The following is a 26,502-nucleotide window of genomic DNA, read 5'->3' as shown; positions in this document are numbered from 1 at the left end:
CAAAAAATACGAAATGAAAAATATGAAAATACCTAAACTGAGAAAAATATTATGGTCTACCTAATCGGATAATTCAATTACATATTAACAAACAGATATATCCGATTAAATTGTATATCCGACAAAGAACATGATCCTGGCGACGGGTCGCCAGGGGGAATAATAAATAATTGCGAGGAAACAGAATAAGACGTGGCGTTGTAGCAATCGGACATGTTGCTTCCGCTCTCATAAGTAATAAAGCTCGTTGGTTATTTTAAAAAATTGTGGTTTCCTTGGAGCGCGAGTGACTCCGCGATTGCGTGCGAGCGAGTAATAGTGTGCGCGTCAAGCGAAGCATGCCCGGACGTGACAATATCAAATTACAATAACAAGCCTAAAAATATTCTGGCAAGAAAAAAGTACTTATTGCTTATATTAGTACGTAGGCTGCTGGACAAGTTTCTGCAATCTAGTACTTCCAGTGGCGCCAACGTTCTGCTACTGTCATATCCGTAACATTCATATACATAATACTTCTATACTGCTGGTAGCCCTTGAAAACGTTCGCTAACATTACGGTGCAGACGATATTCGTGTCTCACTCTAAAGACACTTCGTGCATTGTGCACATGCGTGGAGATCGAGAGTGGGGTTGCGCAGAACTCATTTTATCGTGGTTTAGAGGTTAATTGCTCACTTAATAGCACATTGTCAGATCATATGTACAATTATCATACTTAAAGTTATGAGTAAAAAAAATGTCCAAAAGGTGTTATTTGTAATTTGGCAACCGTAAGCCGTCGAAGAATGAACACATTTCTGTACATCGGTAAGTGTCATGAGTCTCATACTTTACGAGAAGTAAAATTTTCTATTGCGACATACTTTTTTACGTTCCTTTACAGATTTCCAACAAACCCAACTTTTCGCCAGAAATGGAAGGATATTTGTGGGTTAAGTGACATAGACGATGTGTCTCGTATTTATATTTGTTCAGTTCATTTTTCCCCTGAAAATACGAAGATAATGATGGTTGCTGGCAATCCAAGAATAGTTCTACGGCCTGAATCAGTTCCTTCAATTTCTATTCCTTTCCTTCAATTTCTGACTCCATCTAAACCTAAAGATGTATTAACAAATGACATTATTGAAGAAAATGCAACATCAGGAACTGGTGACTCTTGTGTATCATTAATGGACTGTGCATCTGTTCAAGACGTAGAATATATGGATGTAGAACGCATTGATGCTTCTGTATCAGCTCACTTGGAAGTTAATGATAAAGACGATGAGGAGCATTCCTCGCAACTGAATGTTGAAATTGATCAAGCCAATCATGATTGTAAGTTATTTATTTGTTAGTTGTAATATCCAGACATATCTTTGTTTCTTTTTTTAAATTATAAACTTGTTTTAATTAGGTTCTCATGTAAATTACGTCACTACTCCTAAAAAAAGTGTCGATTTCATGAGCCACGTTTTATCTCAGAAATTACATTATTTCCGATTTTGCCACACCAAGAAGAACTCAACAAACAGTAAAATCAATAAAAAATAAGAACCAAGAGAATATGAAGAAAATTAAACACTTGCAAGACATCAACAGATACCAAAAGAAACGTATCGCCTCTTTCGAAGATATGATTAAACATTTAAAAGGTAAAGGATTAATGTCCCAGGAAGCAGGAGATTCATTAACGGTAAATAGATAAAACTAATTCTATTCCAAACACATTTCAATTCGCTTTGTAGACTCTGCTAGAAATTCGGTAAAACTGACGTTTAGGGGAGGCAGCTCCGATGACCTTGACCTTGACATATTTTGTCAAGGTCACCCTCCTGAGTGACCTTCAGAAGATTTTAGCCGTCGCTCGTTTCTTATTTAAAAGTTATTAACAAAAGAAGTTTGAAAAATATATCCATAATTGGACAGAGGATTATGATTAAGAAATAGTCGACGAGTATACAAAATAAGAATTTTAATTAGTATTTAAACGATCTAATGGATACATAGAACTCATTATTTCAAAAAAAGCCTCAATACGTTTGTCAAAATTGTTTATTCTTTTAAATAAAAATTCTGCAAGATAATTCGTAAAATGATGCAATTTCCGAGGAATTTTTGCATGACATTTTGGCTTTTACCTTAAAAAATGCATATACAGATGAGAGGAAGCGCAATGTTAAAGACAGATTTCGTTATTTACAATCATGAGGTAATTCTTTTAATCAAAAATGCAGATAAATACACGACCAAAAGTGACAACTTTATTGATGGACTCAGGAGCACAACGTTTCGACCCAATTTGGGTCCTTATCAAGTGCACAATTAGTTACTTTTCTGTAAAAACAATGTAACAATAAACGTCAAATAACGCAGAAAGGGCCTTTTTACTATAAATGAACACTTACTGGTTGAAAAATAACTATTAAAACTAAAATATACGGACGAGTCACAAAGAGATACATCTCTCGCAAGGAACCTACGGCGACTGAACAATACGAAAACACCTAGATTCTGTTCAAAACAGATTCATACACAACAGGAAAGCTTTCGGTATCCCTTTGTATGTTAATAGTATCCGTGTGTGATTTAATGTAGTACATTTCTGCAACCTCCCTTTTTCTCCGATGACTTTCATGATGCAGAATAAACGTGTTTTGCCAATCAAAATCGTGATCGTTAACCAATCTATGTTCACTCACTACCGAACGGCAACCTTCATGCTTTCGTATGTCCACTTTATGTTCATTAATACGTTTCCCTAATTGTCTTTTAGTTTGCCCAATATAACAGGCATCGCAATTGACGCAATTTATTTTATACACTACACCCATATTTATACTTTTCATCAGAACATCTTTTCCAAGACTGATGATACAATTCAGCTTATTACGAACCGAGAATACGCAATCAAAGTTACCATTTTTAAAAATTCGTTTAAGGTTTACATCAAGATCTTTGATATACGGTATTACAACACGATTACAATTAATTACAATTAATTGGCTCCTTTTCTGCTGAACTGGCTCCAATATTCACATGAAAAAGTCTATCGAGCCTTCGGTCTATACATTTGTTGATGAAACTAGACGGGTAACAATTATTTAAAAGAATAGATTTTACAATATTTATATTAGAACCATGAAACATCGGATCGGACAATAACACAGCGCGATCAACCAAACCTGAGATGACACCTATTTTGTGATTTACCGGATGATTCGAATAATAATAATTAATGTATCTACCCGAAAAAGTGGGTTTACGAAACCAATTGGTAATAAGTTTGTCATTTACTCTAGAAATAGTGACGTCGAGAAAATTAATGGATTTATTCGATTCAAGTTCAAATGTAAATTTAAGTCTTGAGTGATAACTGTTAAACCGATCAAGTACATAGTCAATTCTGTCGAAAGGTAAAATAATAAAACTGTCATCTACGTATCTATAAATCACAACAAAATTACCTTTTTTAAAAAAGGTACGAAAAAGCGCCAAGCATACGCGCCCGAAGAACGCGTTCAAAGATGACCTCTATAAAACTAGTGATATCAACAAATTTCGCCAATTATAGAAATGAGTATTTATGCAAACCAAAAAATCTATTACATTTATTCTATTTATTACATCTATTATATTTTTATACAACTAAATATTTTAATACATATAAGTCCCTCTAAAAAACCTTACAAAGGTAAAAAATACGCCAAGTACATAAAAAAGCAAAACTAAATATGATGAAATCCATAGTTAACTAGCCAAGTACTTAGAAGCAATTCAGTTTGAGGATTTGTAATTTGAAATAATACTTGGCGTGCCCGGGTTTTGCATTGGACATGCATTCTTCTAAATTTGTACTGCCTTGAGTATTTTCACTAATGACTCGTAAATCTTTGTATTTGGTAATATTAAAACAAATACGTTTACAGTTTTGCACATTAGTCGAGTAATTATAAATATCCCTTTTCATTACTCACGCAATACAAATAATTTACACATACAGTTGGCACAAATTATAGGTAGGACGTACGTTTTAATGCGACCCAGGCACGCCAAGTATTATTTCAAATTACAAATCCTCAAACTGAATTGCTTCTAAGTACTTGGCTAGTTAACTATGGATTTCATCATATTTAGTTTTGCTTTTTTATGTACTTGGCGTATTTTTTACCTTTGTAAGGTTTTTTAGAGGGACTTATATGTATTAAAATATTTAGTTGTATAAAAATATAATAGATGTAATAAATAGAATAAATGTAATAGATTTTTTGGTTTGCATAAATACTCATTTCTATAATTGGCGAAATTTGTTGATATCACTAGTTTTATAGAGGTCATCTTTGAACGCGTTCTTCGGGCGCGTATGCTTGGCGCTTTTTCGTACCTTTTTTAAAAAAGGTAATTTTGTTGTGATTTATAGATACGTAGATGACAGTTTTATTATTTTACCTTTCGACAGAATTGACTATGTACTTGATCGGTTTAACAGTTATCACTCAAGACTTAAATTTACATTTGAACTTGAATCGAATAAATCCATTAATTTTCTCGACGTCACTATTTCTAGAGTAAATGACAAACTTATTACCAATTGGTTTCGTAAACCCACTTTTTCGGGTAGATACATTAATTATTATTATTCGAATCATCCGGTAAATCACAAAATAGGTGTCATCTCAGGTTTGGTTGATCGCGCTGTGTTATTGTCCGATCCGATGTTTCATGGTTCTAATATAAATATTGTAAAATCTATTCTTTTAAATAATTGTTACCCGTCTAGTTTCATCAACAAATGTATAGACCGAAGGCTCGATAGACTTTTTCATGTGAATATTGGAGCCAGTTCAGCAGAAAAGGAGCCAATTAATTGTAATTAATTGTAATCGTGTTGTAATACCGTATATCAAAGATCTTGATGTAAACCTTAAACGAATTTTTAAAAATGGTAACTTTGATTGCGTATTCTCGGTTCGTAATAAGCTGAATTGTATCATCAGTCTTGGAAAAGATGTTCTGATGAAAAGTATAAATATGGGTGTAGTGTATAAAATAAATTGCGTCAATTGCGATGCCTGTTATATTGGGCAAACTAAAAGACAATTAGGGAAACGTATTAATGAACATAAAGTGGACATACGAAAGCATGAAGGTTGCCGTTCGGTAGTGAGTGAACATAGATTGGTTAACGATCACGATTTTGATTGGCAAAACACGTTTATTCTGCATCATGAAAGTCATCGGAGAAAAAGGGAGGTTGCAGAAATGTACTACATTAAATCACACACGGATACTATTAACATACAAAGGGATACCGAAAGCTTTCCTGTTGTGTATGAATCTGTTTTGAACAGAATCTAGGTGTTTTCGTATTGTTCAGTCGCCGTAGGTTCCTTGCGAGAGATGTATCTCTTTGTGACTCGTCCGTATATTTTAGTTTTAATAGTTATTTTTCAACCAGTAAGTGTTCATTTATAGTAAAAAGGCCCTTTCTGCGTTATTTGACGTTTATTGTTACATTGTTTTTACAGAAAAGTAACTAATTGTGCACTTGATAAGGACCCAAATTGGGTCGAAACGTTGTGCTCCTGAGTCCATCAATAAAGTTGTCACTTTTGGTCGTGTATTTATCTGCATTTTTGATGAAGTTTTCTCTGGCGCAAAATCTGTTTTAAATAATTTTTTTAATGTTAATTGATAACTATGTCAAATAAATATTATTGGTCTTTATACTTTGTAGGAATTTGGACGACTTAGACGCAGCCGTGTATATAGTTACAATGTTTATTTTAAAGAGATGCTAGATCTAAATTTTAATGCAATTAAAAAATCTTAAAATTAAACTTATTTTTCTTTACTTTCGATTAAAGTAGTTTCAAAAAAGTCTTTAATTTCGAGTAAAGAAGTTTTTACTTTCGATTAAAGCAGAGAATAATTTGTATTTACCTGTTTTGTGCGTTTGGTTAAAATAAAGAATACTTTGTATTTATAAAAACACTATTCTATATATTAATGATTCACTGCTTTAAATAATTTTTGTTCGTTCATATTCAAAATAACTACTATATTTTCGAAACTTGTTAGTTAATAACTTTTTAATAAGAAACGAGCAACGGCCAAAACCTTCTGAAGGTCACTCAGGAGGGGGACCTTCACAACATATGTCAAGGTCAAGGTCATCGGAGCTGCCTCCCCTAAACGTCAGTTTTACCAGAAATTCTAAGAGACGAGCAATTCACATTGCGTCAATAGATTGAATGTTAGACAAAATATGACTCTTGCATTATATATAATGAATTAGATTGCAAACTCTCTCAATCAATGAAAACATTTCTACATTTTTAGATTCAAAAGAATTCTATCTTTTTTTTATATAAATATATATATATATATTTGTTTAACAGGAAAACACTAATCAGTTCAATTGTTTAAAAATGTTACTTAACTAAACATTTTGATACTTTTGTCGTTGTTTTCCATTCTTATAGAATATGATGTCTGATGAAGGAAAAGAAAAGTTAGTCAAGTTACTGCAGAAGCGTCGCGGTAAATATTCCGAGGAAAGTCGCACTTTTGCGTTAACGCTACATTTTTATTCACTAAAAGCGTATAATTCTATAAGACAAATACAGCGAAACCAATTTCTTCCACATCCGTCAACAGTATAGAACTGCAGCGGTCAGTTAAAACTAGTTGTAACTAAATTATTTCAGTTAAAACTAGTTATAACTAACCGCTGTAGTAAAATCCCGTTCTAACTGAAATAATTTAGTAAAAACTAGAATTGATTGATTGTTCTTAGTTAATTTGCGTTCTTGACGCTGTTACGTCCAGAGACTGCACGGTTCCTTGCTTCCAGGAAATATAGCGATATCTTTTTTAATTGTCGGACAATGTGGCGCGACGCGTCGATCCGGTCGCTTGTGATCAGTAGAGCTCCAGTGAGGGATTAGAAAAACAATGATACAGCTGCGTCGGATCATTTCCGGGGAAATACCCTCACAAGAGCCGCGGGTTTTGACACACGTGTCTGGGCAGGCGCGATATTAGACCCCGATAATAAACCTCTTGATCTCTAATGATCATTTTTGAATTGAAAGACGATAAGCCGCATCGCAACAAATTCGGTCGCGCGTGACTGTAGTCTCGCGGCGTCGGTATCGCTCTTCCAGGAAGAGCAATGATACAGCTGCGCCAGATCATCCCCGGGTAAAAGCCCTCACAGGAGCCGCGAGTCCAGACACGTGTGTCGGCGCGAGACTTCTGTGAGGAACCCTTCCGGCTTGGAAGAACCATCTGCGAACGGCTTATCGCCTTATAGATCGACTGTCGATATTTGCAATTAAATTAACGAAACGATCCCCGAAAGGTGGTTCCCCGAAAAGCGGTTCCCGGAAAAGCTACCTCTTTTCCACACTATTCCTATCTTATAAAAAGGCGATGACCACTCCGGAGGACAGCTCATTCATTTTTGTCCGTTTTCGCGAACGTAGCTTGTCAGCCTTCGCGAACGAAACATCACTTATCTTGTGCAGAAGTTTCGTGAAGTCAGTGCCGGGCTTTAATACTAGTTTTGTTGCGCGAGTTAAATACCACGAACTCAACTCGAGGTGCGCTTGGCAGTTACACCATCACGCCCCTGCAGAGCACGGGAATTTCCACCAGACGGCAGTTCATTGGTTCACAACCGGATTCAAAGACTCTTTACACACCTGCAAACAAGTGAGCGATTTTTCAGTTGTCACTCCTTTTTTCTTTTTCCTTCTCTTCTCTCCTTTTTTGTTTGTTCGTTGATTCATCACCGACAACTCTCATTCACATTTTCCTCTTCAAGTCTCTTCTACCCTTTTCTATCCATTTCTCCTGGACTCATTCCGTTTGCCCCTTTTAAGTGTTTTCTGGCAAAAGATCCCGGAATCCGTCTCCCTCTGCGGGACCGTCTAATACCGACCAAGGGTCGTGGTCTGGGGGCCATCCAGCGACGGAACCACCGTGCAAAAAGATCGCGACAGAGATCAATCCGCGGCCCCCCTCAGCATCGTCAACTAGTTCATCGATCGTAATTTTAGATCCTCCTCGGCCTCCTTCCTCCTCCTCTTCCGTACGAATAATTTCTTCCCCTTCCCATCGGGCATCACCCTCCTCTACCGTCCAGATTTTGGAACCCCGATCGCCTTCTCCGTCTACTGCTTCCTCTACCTCTTCTTCATCTTCCTCCTCTTCATCTTCCTCCTCTTCGCGTCCTTCAACCCCTTCTAGCGTTTCCCTTTCTATAATTTCTCCTCCTCCTTCTCTTACACCGCCTTCCTGTTATTTCTCGCTTTCTGAGACTTCATCGCGAGCATCCCTCCAAGCGTCACCGCCTAGTTCTCCCCGACGCTCTCCCTCTATTTCCCCAGCTCTCTCCTCCCGACGTTTTTCGCCCATACAACCTGGCGATTTTGAGGATTTTCCAAATTCTCCTCCACCTCCTTCTCCGTCGCCCTTGAGGGATGAAGATATAGTTGAAGAGTTCGTCCGCCGTTCACTAGTGGAACTCGGTGAGCGATTCTTCTACATCTTCCCTCTAGTCACATACCCTCTTCCACCAAATGCCATCGTTTTAGACCCCACTTTCTTTCCCATCCCCTCTCTCAGGGCCGCCCTTCGGCACACGGACCCAGCCGTCGGGATTCCGCTCATTGTCAGGGGACGGCTTTTCCCAATCCTTTTCCCAGCCACCCTCCTGCGCCGATACTTTTTAAGTAATGACTAATGTTTAACTTAGAAATAGATCTTAGAAATAGATCGCTCTCAGCAGTTTTCATTTATGTATTGTTATATTGGTTGAGCTGTTCTCATTTCGGTTTATGGTTTTTAGAAATAGAATTTACCTGGAAAGTAAATTTAGATTTTAAGTTAAACATTCTGTTGATTATGTTACCTTCGTTTACTGGATAATTTTAATTTACCAACCAAATAACCATTATATCACGACTTTTCATTTTTTTCTTTACAATTATAAAAATCTTAAGCAATACAAACACACTATGTTACTCTGTATACAGATTCAAATTTCTTTAAAAAATATGTTTTTCTAATTTAATAAAATAACCGTGTAGTAAATTATTTGAATTCCCTCTATTCATCCTCCTTACCAGCAGGTCGTACAGGTCCTATCCTAGGTAAAAGGGATTCAGTTTCCTTGACCTAAAAAGGGACCTACGGGCAGACCGTTCCGAGACTCAGGGTAAAATCGACCTCGTGGTCGTTGACCTTTAAGCCGGAACACGTGGTCAGTCCGACTCGTACTTTGGGGCCTGAGTGCAACGAGGTACGAGAGGCGCTCTGTTGCGCCCTTCCTTCGAGCTCACGGAGCTCTGGACGTAACAACGCTATCAATTAAACAGTTATTAACAAAACAGTTTAATGAATAAAGCCCCGGACACATACGCTCGTTAATGTTATTAGGCGACAGTCGAGTGCTCGTTTTCAGCCCGCTTTACGGGAGCGACATACTATGCTTACTTTGCGCATACGTGCGATATTTAATAAATTTAGAAAGCATACTGAGACTATACGAAGCGAGGTTCCACGCAAAGCAAAGTTCTACATTGTAACTTCCACGCAGTACTTTTGGTCACCCCAAAGTTTTGTTATTTTTTTTATGTGGAAGAGTACTAGGTGACGGGCGAAACCCGTCTCCTCGTGCTCTTCCACCCAAGCATATACTTTCCCAGTATAAAAAATTAATAATATTAAAGTAAGAAAGTTTATACTGGGAAAGTATATGCTTGGGTGGAAGAGCACGAGAAGACGGGCTTCGCCCGTCACCTAGTACTCTTCCACATAAAATAAATAACAAAACTTTGGGGTGACCAAAAGTACTGCGTGGAAGTTACAATATAGAATCTTGTTTTGCGTAGAACCTCGCTTGCTGAAAACACATGCAAAACTATTAAACTTCTTTTGTTAATAGCTTTTTAATACACAACGAGCGACGGCTAAAACCTTTTGAAGGTCACTCAGGAGGGTCACCTGTATAATATATGTCAAGGTCAAGGTCATCGCAGCTGATTTACTACAGCGGTCAGTTATAACTAGTTTTAACTGAAATAATTTAGTTACAATTAGTTTTAACTGCAGTAGTCAGTTAAAACTAGTTTTTACCAGTTAAAACTAGTTTTCACCAGTTAAAACTAGTTTTCACGGATTCCGGGTTTTAACGGTAACATATACACTTTGAAAATAATAAAATGAATGTAAAGTTAGCAATGCAAACTCTCAGTGAAAGCGTTAGTAAGTCTTTAATTTTCTTAAGTCAAGTTCCAGATAAAAAAATTCAAAACAAATTTTTACAATGTATTCCCACTGCGCAATTCTGTCAAAATTTTAATGACATGACAGACATGCTTAACTGCAAAAATGAATTTTCTAAACAAGAATTTAATTGTCCATTGAACGATAGCAATTATTTAAGATTGAAAATGTATGCTGAAAATTTTGAAAAATATATCACTAAGTTGACCGATAAGAAAGGAACGGCTATTTTGAAGACACAACGTAAGACTGACTTTTTGGGTATAATTGTATGTCTGAGAAATATTTTTCCTCTTTTTGAAAAACTTAAATCATTAGGCTTAACATATCTGCTTACTTATAAGTTATCACAGGATTACTTAGAAACGTTTTTTTCAGCTATTAGAAATCGTAATGGCTTCAACAACAATCCAAACGCTTTACAGTTTCAAACATCTTACAAACGTTTGTTAGTAAAACATGAACTTAGAGAATTTCAAAATGGCAATTGTCTTTCTGATAACATCGCAATTTTGCACGTTTCCTCAAGAAAAGAAAATTATAAGTACCCGATTGGTAATCCTGACATGCTACAAGGTACAATAGAATTCGATCACGATTATATCTCTACGTGTTTTACGTTATCAAAATGTGTAGAAGAAATTGTTCTTTATATTTCGGGGTTTATATCACATAAACTTATGTTCATCGTAAATTGTGCAATATGCAAAGAACAGTTATTAGGTGAAAGTATGTCGCTTTTGTCGAAATTGAAAAATAGAGGTCCCTTTATTACTCCATCAAAAGACGTTTCTTCAATTTGTAAAGTTTCAGAAAGAATAATCCGCCAGTACTCTCACACATTGTTGAGTATAAAAATATTAAAACAATCCTAGTAAATAAGATATTTGGTCAAATAGGCAATCCATTTAATAATAATATTATGAACGGACATGTTTTAAATCAAGAGTTATTTGATAATCATCGAAGTCAACTTTCTAAATACATAATTGAATTATACATGTTAATATAAGATTATTCGCTGAAGCGAACAAAATGTCTCAAAAAGATTGCTATCTCCGAGCTAAGTACACGAAGTTAATTTTGTTTAATAGTCAATAATGTAATTTTTTTAATAAAAACATTTATCCATCTTTATTTTATTGTCCTTAATTTATTGCAATGATCCTGATAATTCCTTTAAAACATTTATGTCCTTAGCATTAAGAAATAATATGTTCGAAACAGATATGTAAAATTTTAAAATTCAGTCTCAATTTTATAAATATCCTTTATAATGTTTGTTACAAATATTTACATTTTTAATCAGAATGTGACAAGCTTGTTTACAGAGTACTGTCAAGTGGCATTTCACTGCACTCTCTAAACTGCCATTGGACAGTACTCTGTAAATAACCTATTCTTATCTTCTTGCGCAGGCTATTATTGCCTTATAAGACGTCGCGCATGCGCAGAATGACCAAAGTGTCTGTTATCTGTCTCACTTCATCGGCGTAACCCCCACCACCGAAAATTGGCTCCATCAGCAGTATAGAAGTATTATGTATATGGTAAAATTAGACGTTTCTAACCTATAATTCAGTTGACAGTTTGTACCCAGCCAACTAGTTTTATTTGCACAGTATTTTAAAAGAAGTTATTTTGTGAGAAAATGGAAATTTCGCGAAAATTTTCGGACAATGATTTTTTACGATTACAAATGCAGTCTAACTCCAAAACAATGCATCGATCGACTTCATTTGGCTTTGAGGATGAAGCACCATCCAATAGGACTGTTTATAATTGGTTTGCCGAATTCCAGCGTGGACGTACCTTTCTTAGTGACGAATTTCGTGAAAGTCGTCCATCCACGTCTGTTGTTGTCACTAATGTTGATGTTGTGCGTGAAATGATTGAGCGAGATCGGCATGTGACATACCGCGAGATTCAGGCATCCTTGGGCATTAACATGAAAGCAATACACACGATACGCATGATCACTTGAACGTACGGAAACCCTGCAGTCGTTGGATTCCACACAATTTGACCGAAGCTCAAAAATAGGCTCGTGTTAAATGCAAAGAAATGCTCAAGAAATTCAACCGAGGTCGGTCAAACACCGAGGTCGTCGGTAAACATTTGGTCTACAACATCGTTACTGGGGACGAAACTGGATCTATTCGTACGAGCCCGAAAGTAAACAACAATCCACTGTTTGGGTGTGTGTTTCAAAGTGAGCCGAAATCAACAAAAGTTGTTCGTTCACGCAGTGCTGCCAAGCAAATGATTGCTTGTTGCTTCGGTTATACCGGACATGTGGCAGCCGTGGCTTTAGAAGATCGAAGGACTAAATGCTGATTGGTATACAACAATTTGTTTGCCAGAAGTCATCAATGAATTGCGTAGAACAAACCGAAATCATCGCATCATCCTTCATCATGACAACGCTAGCTGTCACTCACAATTTTGTCAGTACGTCAAACCGTTGATTTTTTATCCAGTAAAAATGTCGAATTGATAACTAATTGTCCGTATTCACCTGATTTATCACCTAATGACTTCTTTTTGTTCCCAAACATCAAACATAAGATGCGTGGTGAGCGATTTGTGTCGCCTAAAGCAGCTGTTGAAGCATTCTTAACACTGGTTTTTGAGGTTACAGCCTCAGAGTGGAAAAAATGCTTCGAAAATTGGTACGAGCGTATGCAAAAGTGTATCGATCTTAAAGGCGAAGACTTTGAAAAACAATAAAGCCATTTATCGAATTTTACATGTTTTTTTTTCATATCGTTTGCAGACACTTTTCCAGCAGCCTACGTATAAGTTAGTGAGGAAAGGCGCCGAAACTGCCATAGACCTTCTAAAGCGACATATCCCTATTTCTCAGAAAGTAAATGTTGCACTTTATCAAAACTAACATAAACGCGATCTAGTTAGTTAACGTATTAAGAATTCATAGTTTATATATTTCTTGTTTGTTTATATAAATGAGCTAAATGAGCTTATATCGAGTTCTTTTTCTATAAGTTTTCTATAAGTACTTTGACAAATTACGTTGTTTAAACAACTGTAGCTATCTTTTTTTATAATATCAAGTTCTTCTACATGCTTGTAGTTTTCTAAAAATATTTTATTGTTATTTTTATCTTTATCAAGCGACGCCAAGTACATAAAAATAAAAAATAAAGCTCCGAACAATGAGAATCACTGCATAAATATCGAGCGTTACCAAGTTCAGTGCATAGACATCGAGCGCTACCGTATAGCTTATCTGGACTTCATAACATTTGACAGGTCACATAAACTTATGATTAAAATATTTCAGGAACTAAAGCCGTTATCAAAAATCTAACGGCACTTTTATATATAATATGGGTACAAGCTTTCGATTGCGACCAATTTGAATAAGATTGATGAAGTCAATCTTGCGATATTGTAACTGTTATGTTAAAATTGTGACGTTCCGTTTTCCATTTCCGTGGGATTTCAGACCACTCACGTACATATGTTCGTACATACACGTGCAAAGCGATTTTGTCCGTCAAGCTGCCGTTCATACATGCATGATTTACTTTATTATAAATTAAAACTGATTTTAATACTTGGATAATGTTTTATTTTAAGATAAATATATAAATTGCAAAACTTATAAAAAATTTAAATTTACTTGTTTAAATGAAATCATCGTGATAGCGTCGCAATGATAAGTAAATAATTCTTCTAATTTTGAACGATATATTATGGTATGATATATTACGATATAATTTAAGATATAATTTAAGATATAATTTGGAACATTTTATACTCATAAAACGAAACCGAGGAAGAAAGAGAGGGAGTGAGAGAGAAAATTTTAAATTGTCACAATTTATATTTGACAATTAGAAGAATTAAGGTGATTTGCACGATTAGATAAATCTGTATTATCCAAAATTTATATGCTGGATAAGTTCTCACAGCAGAAATAAAATGGCATATTATTACGGCAATACAAAAATACATAAAAATATTTTAAATTAATGAAATATAAAAATTTTTACAAAAAGTAATGAGATCTCTCTAAAAAAACCTTATAAAGGTAAACAAAATACGCCAAGTACATTAAAAAGCAAAACTAAATATGATGAAATCCATAGTTAACTAGCCAAGTACCTAGAAACGATTCAGTTTGAGGATTTGTAATTTGAAATATGCTTGGCGTGCCCGGGTCGCATTAAAACGTACGTCCTATCTATAATTTGTGTAACCTCTATGTGTAAAGTATTTATATTGAATGAGTAATGAAAAGGGATATTTATAATCACTCCGCTAATGTGCAAAACTGTAAACGTATTTGTTTAATATTACCAAATACAAAGATTTACGAGTCATTAGTGAAAATACTCAAGGCAGTATAAATTTAGAAGAATGCATGTCCAATGCGACCCGGGCACGCCAAGTGTTATTTCAAATTACAAATCCTCAAATTGAATCGCTTCTAGGTACTTGGCTAGTTAACTATGGATTTCATCATATTTAGTTTTGCTTTTTAATGTACTTGGCGTATTTTTTACCTTTGTAAGGTTTTTTTAGAGAGATTACTTTTTTTACGGTACGATATCAAAGATTTAGAATTTAAGTATTATAGAGATAAATTAAATCGCCTGTAAGTCATTAAAATTGATAATATTTTAGTGGATCAAACCTGGCAAATGTCGATGTTCGGACATGAAAACTTTCTAATAGAAGGAACTGTGCGCTAATGGGATTTGTTAGACTTAAGACACAGTAATTTCGCGAATATTATTTATTCAAATTGATCTATTGATTCTGATTAGAACAATTACTGTGTCTTAAGTCTAACAAATCCCATTAACACACAGTTCCTTCTATTAGAAAGTTTTCATGTCCGAACATCGACATTTGCCAGTTTTGATCCACTAAAATATTATCAATTTTAGAATTTAAATTTGAGAGTTTGCCGTAGACATACTCTATGCGATACGTGCGCTACTCTGCGATCAACATAACTTAATTTTGATCCTTGACAGAATTGACATGATTTTGACATGAATTTTTATTTTTGTTATTACATATGTGTTTTGTATATTATTACATAAATACTTTTATATATACTACATATATATTAAATAAATAATAATATTATTAAAATATTAAATTTTTAATAAATTTATATTATATAACCGTTTAATGTGTTATTTGGACCATTTATTTAAATATATTATCATATTATCATATATTAAATATATTATCATATTTTTAATATATTTCATAATTTTTAATAGATATGCCACTTTTGGCGCCCAATTTCTCAGAGCTCAGTTTTCGTCTGTCTTAGAAAAACATTATTTTCGTAAAAACTAAAAACGATATTATAAAAAATATAATGCCATCTAATAGGAGGCAATTTGTCGTTGTATATGAGGACAGATCGTACTCGAGAACTAGATGCGTTGTATGAAAACACTAACAGATTGCAATAACACTAATCTAAAGATTGAGGTTCAAAATAATCGCACATTCCTTGTAATTAGTAGAGCTGATTGACAATTTCGACAGCATCTCTCTAATATAAAAAGCATCAAGTGGCAAATACACTTTCGTGTTAGTGAGTATGTGAAACACTGGTGCTGTTGGTGTGCACAACCGTTGTTTGACAATGTCTACTGTGTATCGGTTCGTGTTTGGTGGGGCTGTGTTTTGCGTGTGTATCATCGCAAATATACGAAGGAACGAAGAAAGTCAAACGATCGTATATCGATTATGTGATAACATTATAATTGCATCGTGGACAAGGGAATGAAGAAGAGGAGAGTACGGTGTACGCAAATTTATATTTCGAGCTCTAAGTTAAGAGATAATCTCCAAAAACAAAATGTCGGCATCTTTCCTCTATAATAAGAATCTCGCCATATGATATCCAATTTTGATTGGTTCTCTAGAACTGGGCATCCTGCTCATATTTGAATCACACAACCTTATCGTTAATATAAACATTATATTTCAGCAACACAAGTGAAAAATAAACAGCACATCCATCCATTATTTTTTTAAATTTTTTATATATTGGGTCGTCCGGAAAGTTCGTGCCGATTTTGAAGGAAAATTCAAAGGCAACATTTTTTTATGTCGATAAATATTTATTGACTTATGTATGCACCGTTTTGTTTCACAACCTTTGTCCATCTTTCACGCAACTGGAAGATTCCATTCTCCCAGAACTTCTTAGGTTTCTTGACGAAAAACTCCTCAAGGTGGTTTTTTATGTCGATCAAAGAGTTGAAGTTCTTGCCGCTAAGAGAATTTTGCAAAGACCTAAATAAGTGAAAGTCTGAAGGTGCAATGTCTGGTGAATACGGTGGGTGAGGTAGCACATCCCAGCCAAACTCCAACAATTTTTTTCGGGTAGTCAAAGAAACATGAGGTCTGGCATTGTCCCGATGGAACACGACGCCCTTCCTATTAGCTAATTCTGGACGTTTTTCCTGAATCGCTGTCTTTAATTCGTCCAGTTGCGAGCAGTACTTATCTGCATTTATCGTTTGGTTGTGTGGTGGGAGCTCATAATATAGGATTCCTTTCCAATCCCACCAGACACGGGCATGACTTTTTTTGGATGAAGGCCGGCTTTCGGAGTGGTTAATGCTGGTTCATTTCGCTTACCCCAGGATCTTTTTCGTTCTACATTGTTGTAAATGATCCATTTTTCGTCACCCGTTACTAATTGCTTCAAAAATGGTACGTTTTCGTTGCGCTTGTACAGCGAGTCGCAGATGGAAATGCGATCCATTAAATTTTTTCGGCCAAATTATGCGGAACCCATACATCATAGCGACTTACGTAACCAAGCTTCACTACATGATCGTGGACAGTGGTTTTCGATATTTTCAGTATCTCTGCTAATTCACGTGTCGTGTAGCGCGGGTTATTCTCGATCAGTGTCTTGATTTGGTCATCATCAGTAGTAGAGGGTCTGCCCGAGCGTTCTTGGTCTTTAAGGTTAAAATCACCAGCTCTAAACTTAGCGAACCACTTACGTACGGTTCTTTCAGCTAAAGCGCCTTCTCCGTAAACAGAACATATCGAATTTGTTGCTTGTGAGGCATTTTTGCCTTTCCGGTAATAGAAAAGCATCAAGTGTCTAAAATGTTCTTTGTTTTCTTCCATCTTCAAAAGAGTACAAAACTGACACGAATCAATTAATCTGAAACAACTTTTTTCCTAAAGATGCGTTGAAATGTCACCTTTAAGCATATGTATATAAATCGTATGTTTTCAATAACATTGATATATTCAGACATGTTCCAACGCCATCTATTAAAAATCGGAACGAACTTTCCGGACGACCCAATATTTTGCAATATATTTTGCAGCATTGTAAATTGAGCGTGGCAAACTGAGCATGCGTGAGCGCGAAAAAATAAAACAGAGGAATGGAAATGCATATCCTTCTTTCTTCCAGAATTTTGCCCGGATCGTTTTATGTCAAGGCTCTTAGTATAGGGTCTCTAGTATAAATTAGTAAATATTACTTATATTAGGTACTCGCAAAAGTTCATATGACTTTAAAGCCATTTTTATCATAGCCACATTAATAACAATAAAAGGACATATAATATTTTAAACAAAGTATTGGTCGTTGCTATCAATAAATGTTTGCCACCTCTTAGGCAATAACATGATCCCACACCGATAAAATAACTCAGCTTTTGAGAGAATCCATGTATCGATTCATTTTCGCTTTTCTTCAGCATTCAGAAGCGTATATCAGAGAAACAATGTTACATTGGTCGGAATAGATAAAAATTTGATAGAGTAATTTTTAAAGAATATAATACGTTTGGTGTGCCAAGACCTCTCTGTCTAAATTGAGCACCTCTTTAGTCGCAACAAAATGCAGCTTGGTCTTATCATGGAGCAGAATAACTTTGCGTCAATTCGCGACTATTTGAGAGCATTTTTATAAATAACAAATAAACACTAATTTATAATAGACATTTTTTCTTTATGAATCGGTTTAAATGCCATAATTGTTGACTGTAGCGATCTTCTGTTACGGTTTGTCCCGGTGGTAACCATTCATAGTAACATATTCTTTCTTGATCCCATCAGAAGCATAGAAGAACCTTATGGATAATGGATGTTCCATTTTGCTCTTGGTGTCAAATGGTTGGCCAAATAAACTCATGATATTTATGTTCTGACAATACCATAAACTTAATTCAGCCAGGAGAAATCAATCAATATAATAATCTTAGTTTCAACCAAAACTGACCATATATTTGTCCGAAAACACAACGTTTCGACCAACTTTGTGGTTCTCTTCAGGTGTACAAAACCTTTCCTCTCTAAATAAACAATACAATGAAAAAGATTGACAAACCGTTAAAAATTGAAAACACAAAAATAAAATAATTCAAAACTTACTTGACAGAAAAGGAAAGATAAAACCCCGAAATTGAAAGAATAAATGACGGAAAAATAGGTCTGTACCTTCTGTCTTCCTTTTCTGTCAAGTAAGTTTTGAATTATTTTATTTTTGTGTTTTCAATTTTTAACGGTTTGTCAATCTTTTTCATTGTATTGTTTATTTAGAGAGAAAAGGTTTTGTACACCTGAAGAGGACCACAAAGTTGGTCGAAACGTTGTGTTTTCGGACAAATATATGGCCAGTTTTGGTTTAAAACGACCTGTCTGTTTTCCCGCTGTGCTTATGCACAGATAGCTCGCCGGACCCAGGTTTGCTGGTCAGGTCGCGGGCAGTGAAGGAACGGGGTTTCCATACAACACGTAGCGATACACCAAGTAGCAATACGACAATTGTGAATTACGACAAATAGATTTATTTACAGACTTATGTACAGTGGACGGCACCGTCGTGTCCGGCGGTGCCTTGCGTGGGTTGATGAGTTCGCCTATCGACGCGGCTCGACGCGTTCGCGCTCGCGGTTTCGGTTGATTCGCGGAGCGTGGTTATTGTCGCGGCGCGAGGATGACACCTGCCCCCCCCCCCCCTCCTACGTTGTTATGACGCGTGCCGCGGATACTAATACGCTGGTGGGTAAATCCCGCGTGGAATCGTGGCCTGTCGTAATGGCGGGTAGAATTCGTACACCGACCGGACCAAGAATACTTGGCGGAGGCGAAGAACGCTTTACCCCGCGCTCGGTGCAGTGACGATAGACGAATGTTCGTCTTACCGGGTATCGTGGTCGAGAACGCTCGACGGAGGCGGAGAACGCTTCACCCCCGGGCACGAATACGGTATGTGACAGGTGCGCACCGGTTTCTCTGAGCGGACCGTCGCCGAGAATGCTCGGCGGAGACCAAGTACGCTTGACCCCGCGGACGGTGTGCGGTCGAGAGAATCGGTGGCAAGAATCGGAGCGGTCGTCTCGCTAAGAACCCTTAGCGGAGGCTGAGAACGTTCAACCCCCGTGTTCGGACCTGAGATAGTTTCGGAAACTAGGATCTGGAATCGGTGTCGGATAACGGCGGTGATCGGGATTTCGGAGCGAAGACCAGATCAGAGCGTCGGATCGGAACGGAATCACTCTCCTCCGCGGTTTGCAGCTCTTTTATACCGCTTCCCTTGCCTACCGGGGGCGCCGGTGTCGGGTTAGCGGTTGGAAAACACTACGGGAAAAATATGACATGACGTCACCTTTCCCGGCGGAGTACATACGAAAATATTATTTGGCGTTTAGCGCCTGGTCCTCGCCCGCCGGATGTTCGGGTGGGCGACATCGGCGGATAGCCGGCCGAAAATATTACGATGCAGGGGGTGCATCGTTACAGGTTGAAATTAAGATTATTACATTGATTGATTTCTCCTGACTAAATTAAGTTTATGGTATTGTTATTACTACGCCAAGGACCAATATGGTGTTCTATCGAATTGACGGATTTTTTAACTATATTCATCTGGTATATGGAAGAGAGATGGTTGTACTTTTTAGATGATTTGTCGGTTGTTAGCAGGCACAGGGTGGAGAAAGGTCACGATTTTGATTGGTCAAAAATTAACATCCTTCATCAGGAGAAACATCTCAGAGAGAGAGAGATTGTAGAAATGATTTACATTAAAAAGAACAGTGATTCAATTAATGTACAGAAAGATACAGATAGACTACCCGTTATATATGATCATGTTCTGACAAACATCGGGCCTTCTCCTTCACTTGCTTGTTGACGGTCGTCTGGTACAGACCTATTTTTCCGTCATTTATTCTTTCAATTTCGGGGTTTTATCTTTCCTTTTCTGTCAAGTAAGTTTTGAATTATTTTATTTTTGTGTTTTCAATTTTTAACGGTTTGTCAATCTTTTTCATTGTATTGTTTATTTAGAGAGGAAAGGTTTTGTACACCTGAAGAGAACCACAAAGTTGGTCGAAACGTTGTGTTTTCGGACAAATATATGGCCAGTTTTGGTTGAAACTAAGATTATTACATTGATTTATCTTCTGCTTTATCAAAATAGATCCACTTTTCATCACTCATAAATATTCATCACAAAAATTTTTTATCCTGGCAAACAATGAAAGACAGATGGTGAATCAGATGTGAGCGGACACAATATTTTCTCCATAGATCTCACAAATCAATCTTTTAATTGTTGCAGCGGTTGCACTTCGATTAAAGCGGTAAAGAATAGTAGCGAAAATGAATTTTATCTAATTTTATTTTCAATCAGTAAACGTGACATAATTTGTACGGAATTACGATTTGCCAATCATAAATTCTGATTCAGTATAGCCAACACTTAAAAACTAAAAACAAATTTTAAAAAAGAAGCAGTTACCAAGTAACTGCTACACCCTTTGTGAATAGTTACAGCCGTTTGTGACCTTTGTGACAAACTTTTGCAAGCACTTAATAATAAGTTTACCAATATTTCGCGTTAATCTGATATTAACAAATTTATTGCAACTAGATATATAATTTTGAACTATCATCTGTGATTAGTGAATTCTTATTGGTTTTTTTATATGGTAAATTCTTATTGGTTTTTGTATATTTTATTGATTGAGAGCCTTTAACATATGTATCAATTTTATTTGTACACATTAATGATGAACATATAAGACATGATCATAATTATTAATGTTTTAATATATATATATATATATATATATATATTTATATATATTAAAACATATATATGTATATATATATATTTTATTATTTATATTTTAATTTAATTTAATATAATTTTGATAGCATTGTATTATATTATAAGCTAAAAGTTTACCTACCAGTATTTCGCTCAGCAACTGTCATATGTATCGACAAACAAAGAATGGCAAGCAATAAGATGAGTCGGTTTGACAAATTCATAACTGAAAGAAATGCGCAAATATTAACTTTTTAGCTGCTATGTAACATTTCATATAAATGTTCCTAGCGAAAATTAAAATTTTCACAACAAGAACAAATAAAATGCTAAATGAACGAGTATTTGAATTAAAGCTTCTTATGAAACTAATTTATAACATAACATTAATATGAATAATATTATTCAAACCTTTGTTTATACTACTTTGTATTGATTAAAATGCGAATAAATATAGACAATATGATGTAAATTGACTGTACTTTTATTTTTCCTTTATCATCAATATTTAAAATTCTTTTAGGATCTATGTTATATGTAGAAAAATGTAGAAAAACAATGTAGAAAAACTATCTAGAAAAATAGTTTTATACATTGTGTAATAAAAATTTATTCATTTGTGTGTTGTGATTTGTGATATATATATATATATATATATATATATATTATTATTATTATAATATTGTTATGATTAAAATTTGCATAATAGTAATTACAAAAACTCATAATAATATGCAAAAACTAATGTCACATACAGATAATGTAACAGAAAGTGAAACTTTGTTTTATAAATTTTATGTTAACTGTTCTCATTTGGATTTGACCCTATTGACTCAGAACTATTTGCACTTAATGTACACAGCATATCTCAAAGCTATTTCACAATATACTAAATAAAAAATAATTAAATATATTAATTAACAAATATAACAAATAGAATGTGCCATTGTATTTTTGTAGGATTTTAGATATAAATATTGTATTATGCAAAGAGAAATATAGGAAATTTAAAAAAACATACAGAAAATAAAAGAATAAAGAAATAGAAGTAAATACAGATAAAGAAATATAAACCAACCATAATATAAAAAGAAAAATACAAACATTTTTTCTTCTGACAGTTACTGCTCCAATGCAAAAGAGAAATAATGTAAGAAGATTTTAAAGATTTCAAACAATACTTCTGTAATTAACAATTTAGAAAACATATTATAGTATTAAATTATATAATTATAACCATTGCTATTTTTAAAATGATAAAGGAAAGATATCGAGTACTCTGCTAAGACACACACATACAAACATATATACGATTTAGTAAGAATATTTTTTATTCCTTAAGAAAATATAACGTATTAAAAGGATTATACATAATTTACTCTACTATGTACTTATCTTATTTTATTTGTGTTTTGTAAAGTGTAAGTTACGATTGCAATTTTATTTTGGAAAAACTAAAGAAAAGAAAAGTTTATTTTATTATCCTATTTTTAAGATATAATTTTTATAATAAGAAAGTATAAATAATGCGTATGTGTATATATTGTTTATTTATCTACATTTAAGTATCTATTCAAATGTCTATGCTATATCATACTCTCGTGTTACAATATGTTTTGCTAATCATAAAATCGCAAATTATCGTCATGTATGTTGTATGAGTATTGGATAAAGTATAGTGTTAATTATTTCTTTAAATTTAATGAAGAATCTCACAATGAGGAAAATAACATATAATCTATTTACAATTTCGTTAATATTGATAAGTTAAATATCTTTCTGTTAAGTTTTTTTTGCGTTTCATGTTAGAAAAAGAGAAAGAAAGGAATGTCTTGTATCATCACATGAAAAGTAGTACGGTTTTCAGTATTTTTTTTTAATACACATCTGTCATTTACAACCACAACATTCTTATGGGCTGTCTCTGTATTTATTTTATCGATCATATTGCACAAACATAATAAATCTTGGATTGAATTCGTTATCAAAAACACTAAAAAAACGAGACAAATATATGTTGCACGCACGCACGCACGCACGCACGCACGCACACACAATCCAATATATGTGTGAAAAGTATTATTCTTGATTTTCCACGCTGTCGCTCTACCCCCTCCCCTCCCCCTCTCTCTTTTACTATTTCTCTTTTTATCTTTAACTTCATTTTTCTTTCTTTTTCTTATTTTTTTCTTCATTCACAAATCTCGGAATTACTTGAGGATTCAAGTACCAAGAATCTTGCAACTGGCGTTTGATGTTGATTCTTTGCATGACATGCAAATAATAATTGATCAATCAATCGTAATTATTGAATTATTTTATGTGAAAGATGATAGAGAAATCAATGGATGTTGACAGAAATATAATATAACATACATTTTTTCATACTCGCGAATAACCGATAATAATTCAAAAGAAAGCATATATTGTATATTGTACGTTAGTATGTTTCAAGAAAAATTGATATTAAAATACGATTTTTATAACCATTTACCTGATCGATATCCTTACCTGATTACCTGAGCGGCTTGAGAAGATGAGGCTGTTGGAATTGTGAAAAGCCGAAGAATGACATGATGAGAAAACCTCTATCGATCTTATATATCCGCAACCATCGAATTCAATCTTCGCATTAGAGAAGCTTCTGCTGCTTATTTCCTCTCCATTTCTTCAATTTCCTGCACTCAAATAGCACTCAGCATGTCAAAATATCCTACACGTTCTTATCCTTTTCTGATGGAAGAAATACGGCAAGTACATAACAAATCCCAACTGGTACGCAACAAAAAGTTTAAAAAAATATTTATAAAAATCAAAACTAAATACGAAATCAATAGTTAACTATCCAAGTACCTAGAAGCAATTCAGTTTGAGTATTTCATCCAAATGTTTTCCATGCATACTGTCTTATCGCATGACGACATTGAAGTACTTGGTGCGCCCGGATCGCATTGCACATGTATTCATGTAAATTTGTATCACAACAAAATTATCTTTTTAAAAAAAGGTACAAAAAAAGCGCTAAAAAAAGTATACGCGCTCTAAGGATGCGTTCAAAAAAGAACTCTACAAAATTAATGATATCAAAAATTGCGCCACCTATGAAAATGTGTATTTATGCAAATCAAAAAATCTATTATTATTATCTATACTATATACAGACACATGTATATACATGTACATGATATCGACTACAAATGCAGAAAAATTAGTTTAATACAAATAAGTATTTTTCAAAATGCTTGGGGTTGCTAAACCGAATCAATATGTTAATTGCTGATTCTTTCTTTCTCTCTTGTGGATGCGTACGTGCATGTGTCTCTCTCTTTCTCGTACGCGCGTGTATGTATGTGTGTGTGTGCGCGTGACATTAGAATTAAGTATAGAATAACTTTAACTAAATTCGTAACATATAGTTTATGTGCTTTACCGAAGTTTGTTATGTAAGTTAGATTGTAAGGAAATTATTATAATCTTTAGATTATAAGGATGTATTTACTACTTAATATATTAATTCGGTTTCTTCCGTTGTGATTGACATTTAAAAAATATTATGTACGAGCGTGAACCCACAACTCGAGAAGATATGATTCAGAGAATTGAAACTGCTTGTACACACATACCACGGACCGTATTACTCTTATTTTTTATTAATATCACATACCTTCACTTGTTTTTATAAACGTAAACATTTTAAAAATTAGAATAAATTAATTTTTTTCTGGCCATTCAAAGGAGATGCCCGAAATGCAAGGCTTGTTGTATAATGTTCGTCATAGTCATCACCGCTATGAACTAACATTGTCTTTTGAGACCAATTCGCCCAATACGATTACAATGATACGATTACGTGATAATTGTAAGTGCTTCTAACTTGCGATATGTGTTAGAGCACTTATGCACATTAAAACAATCGATTTATTCTAACGAACACTAAACGTGAAAGAGATAATTTATCATCAAGTATTGCGTTCTGCTAATTGCAAAATGCTAATTTATTTCTTGCATGTATGCCTGTATGAAGAATATGCAATTATTATTGTTCAGTTAGTATTATAATGCATGTGCAGCTTTTATTACTAATATTTTATACATTTTTATATATTTATATATTTTATTTACGTACTTTATCAATTACTAAGAGAGTTAAAAAACAAATTGTAATCACCCAAAAGAAAACAATATATTTTCTGAAAGTATATATTTATTAATTGCTTCAAATATATGCTATACAGAAAATAGAAAAGTAATAGGTAATATTTCCACTGATATGTTGATGCAAAAACTATGTTTTAACATGCATACGTGACAATATTAATGTCCAAAAAATATTTTGAAAAAATACAACTACGTTTAAATATAATTACATTTAAAAAATATAATTACAAAAATTATACATTAATTAGTTTTTGATTGCAGCAAATATGTGGTATACACAGCATAAGAAAATAATATATAATAAATCTATTAATTTATGTGAATATTATGATTTAATACACATTTATTAATCCCTAAAAGACATTTCGCTTTTAGTTACTTGTAAGCCACCATTGTACATCGTAACTATTATCGAGAAAATAATATATCCCATTATTATTCGTTTTGATCGTGTGCACATTTTCCGATGAAGTTTTCAAGTGCCCAATTCTTCCAAAGTATCATCCATTAAGTTTAGTCATACATATCTCAAATCTCTAAAATAATATTAATTATTTTCGTAATTTACATCATATCTATCCTTCTATTACATTTTTACAATGTAAAATAAAATTGCGTAATTGATGTTTAAGAACTAAGAGATATTTAATTTTACACAGAATTATACTATATTGATCTAATATAAGAATAACAAGTATAGAAATCTTTTCTTCGCTAGGGAGTTCTAAATTCGAACCCTGGCGTGGGGTGATATTTTTCGCAATGAATATTATTAATTAATTTGATTCCTATTGATTAATAGATTCATTCTGGAATACGAAATCGCTGCGTTTTAAAGACTAACGATTTGTTGGCGCGTAGTTGATGAATTAATTCCTAGTACGAGAAAGATTACTGCATCTAGTCTAACAAATTTGTTGGCGTGCAGTTATATAAAAACAATATATCTGACCATCAGATATTACCAGTA

General features: G+C 34.3%; 2 protein-coding genes across 4 annotated transcripts in view; one reads left to right on the top strand and one right to left on the bottom strand.

Annotated features, from left to right (window-relative positions):
• The window catches only part of LOC113562389, a 28,065-nt gene extending 3,856 nt beyond the window's left edge, over positions 1 to 24,209 (bottom strand). Inside the window, exons 1-3 of one of the 2 annotated variants that reach the window (XM_026971806.1) lie at positions 23,886 to 24,209; positions 21,517 to 21,600; positions 12,095 to 12,217 (exon numbers count right to left, since the gene is read on the bottom strand). In XM_026971806.1, coding sequence (XP_026827607.1) covers positions 12,095 to 12,217; positions 21,517 to 21,598 — 205 coding nt within the window. In that variant the 5' untranslated portion in view covers positions 21,599 to 21,600; positions 23,886 to 24,209. The remainder of the gene's footprint in view (positions 1 to 12,094; positions 12,218 to 21,516; positions 21,601 to 23,885) is intronic. The other variant, XR_003406889.1, reaches the window with a different exon arrangement.
• LOC105279908 lies at positions 10 to 1,551 on the top strand. Of its 2 annotated transcripts, XM_011340045.2 has the most exons (3): positions 10 to 811; positions 888 to 1,324; positions 1,404 to 1,551. In XM_011340045.2, exons 2-3 carry the CDS (start codon positions 1,009 to 1,011, stop codon positions 1,538 to 1,540), a joined length of 453 nt encoding a protein of 150 aa, XP_011338347.1. In that variant the 5' UTR covers positions 10 to 811; positions 888 to 1,008; the 3' UTR covers positions 1,541 to 1,551. The 2 variants fall into 2 exon arrangements, with proteins under 2 accessions (XP_011338347.1, XP_011338335.1); XM_011340033.2 differs by having other exon boundaries at positions 10 to 1,324.
• Positions 24,210 to 26,502: the final 2,293 nt, after the last annotated feature.

This window comes from Ooceraea biroi, chromosome 8 (genome assembly GCF_003672135.1).
Source record: "Ooceraea biroi isolate clonal line C1 chromosome 8, Obir_v5.4, whole genome shotgun sequence".
Taxonomy (NCBI): domain Eukaryota; kingdom Metazoa; phylum Arthropoda; class Insecta; order Hymenoptera; family Formicidae; genus Ooceraea; species Ooceraea biroi.
This window is presented reverse-complemented; position numbering and strand designations above follow the sequence as displayed.

Coding starts and splice junctions, on each gene's coding strand:
- LOC105279908 (XM_011340033.2), top strand. CDS start 790: ATGAACACATTTCTGTACATCGGTAAGTGTCATGAGTCTCATACTTTA. Junction 1,325..1,403: donor TGATCAAGCCAATCATGATT/GTAAGTTATTTA, acceptor TGTTTTAATTAG/GTTCTCATGTAAATTACGTC.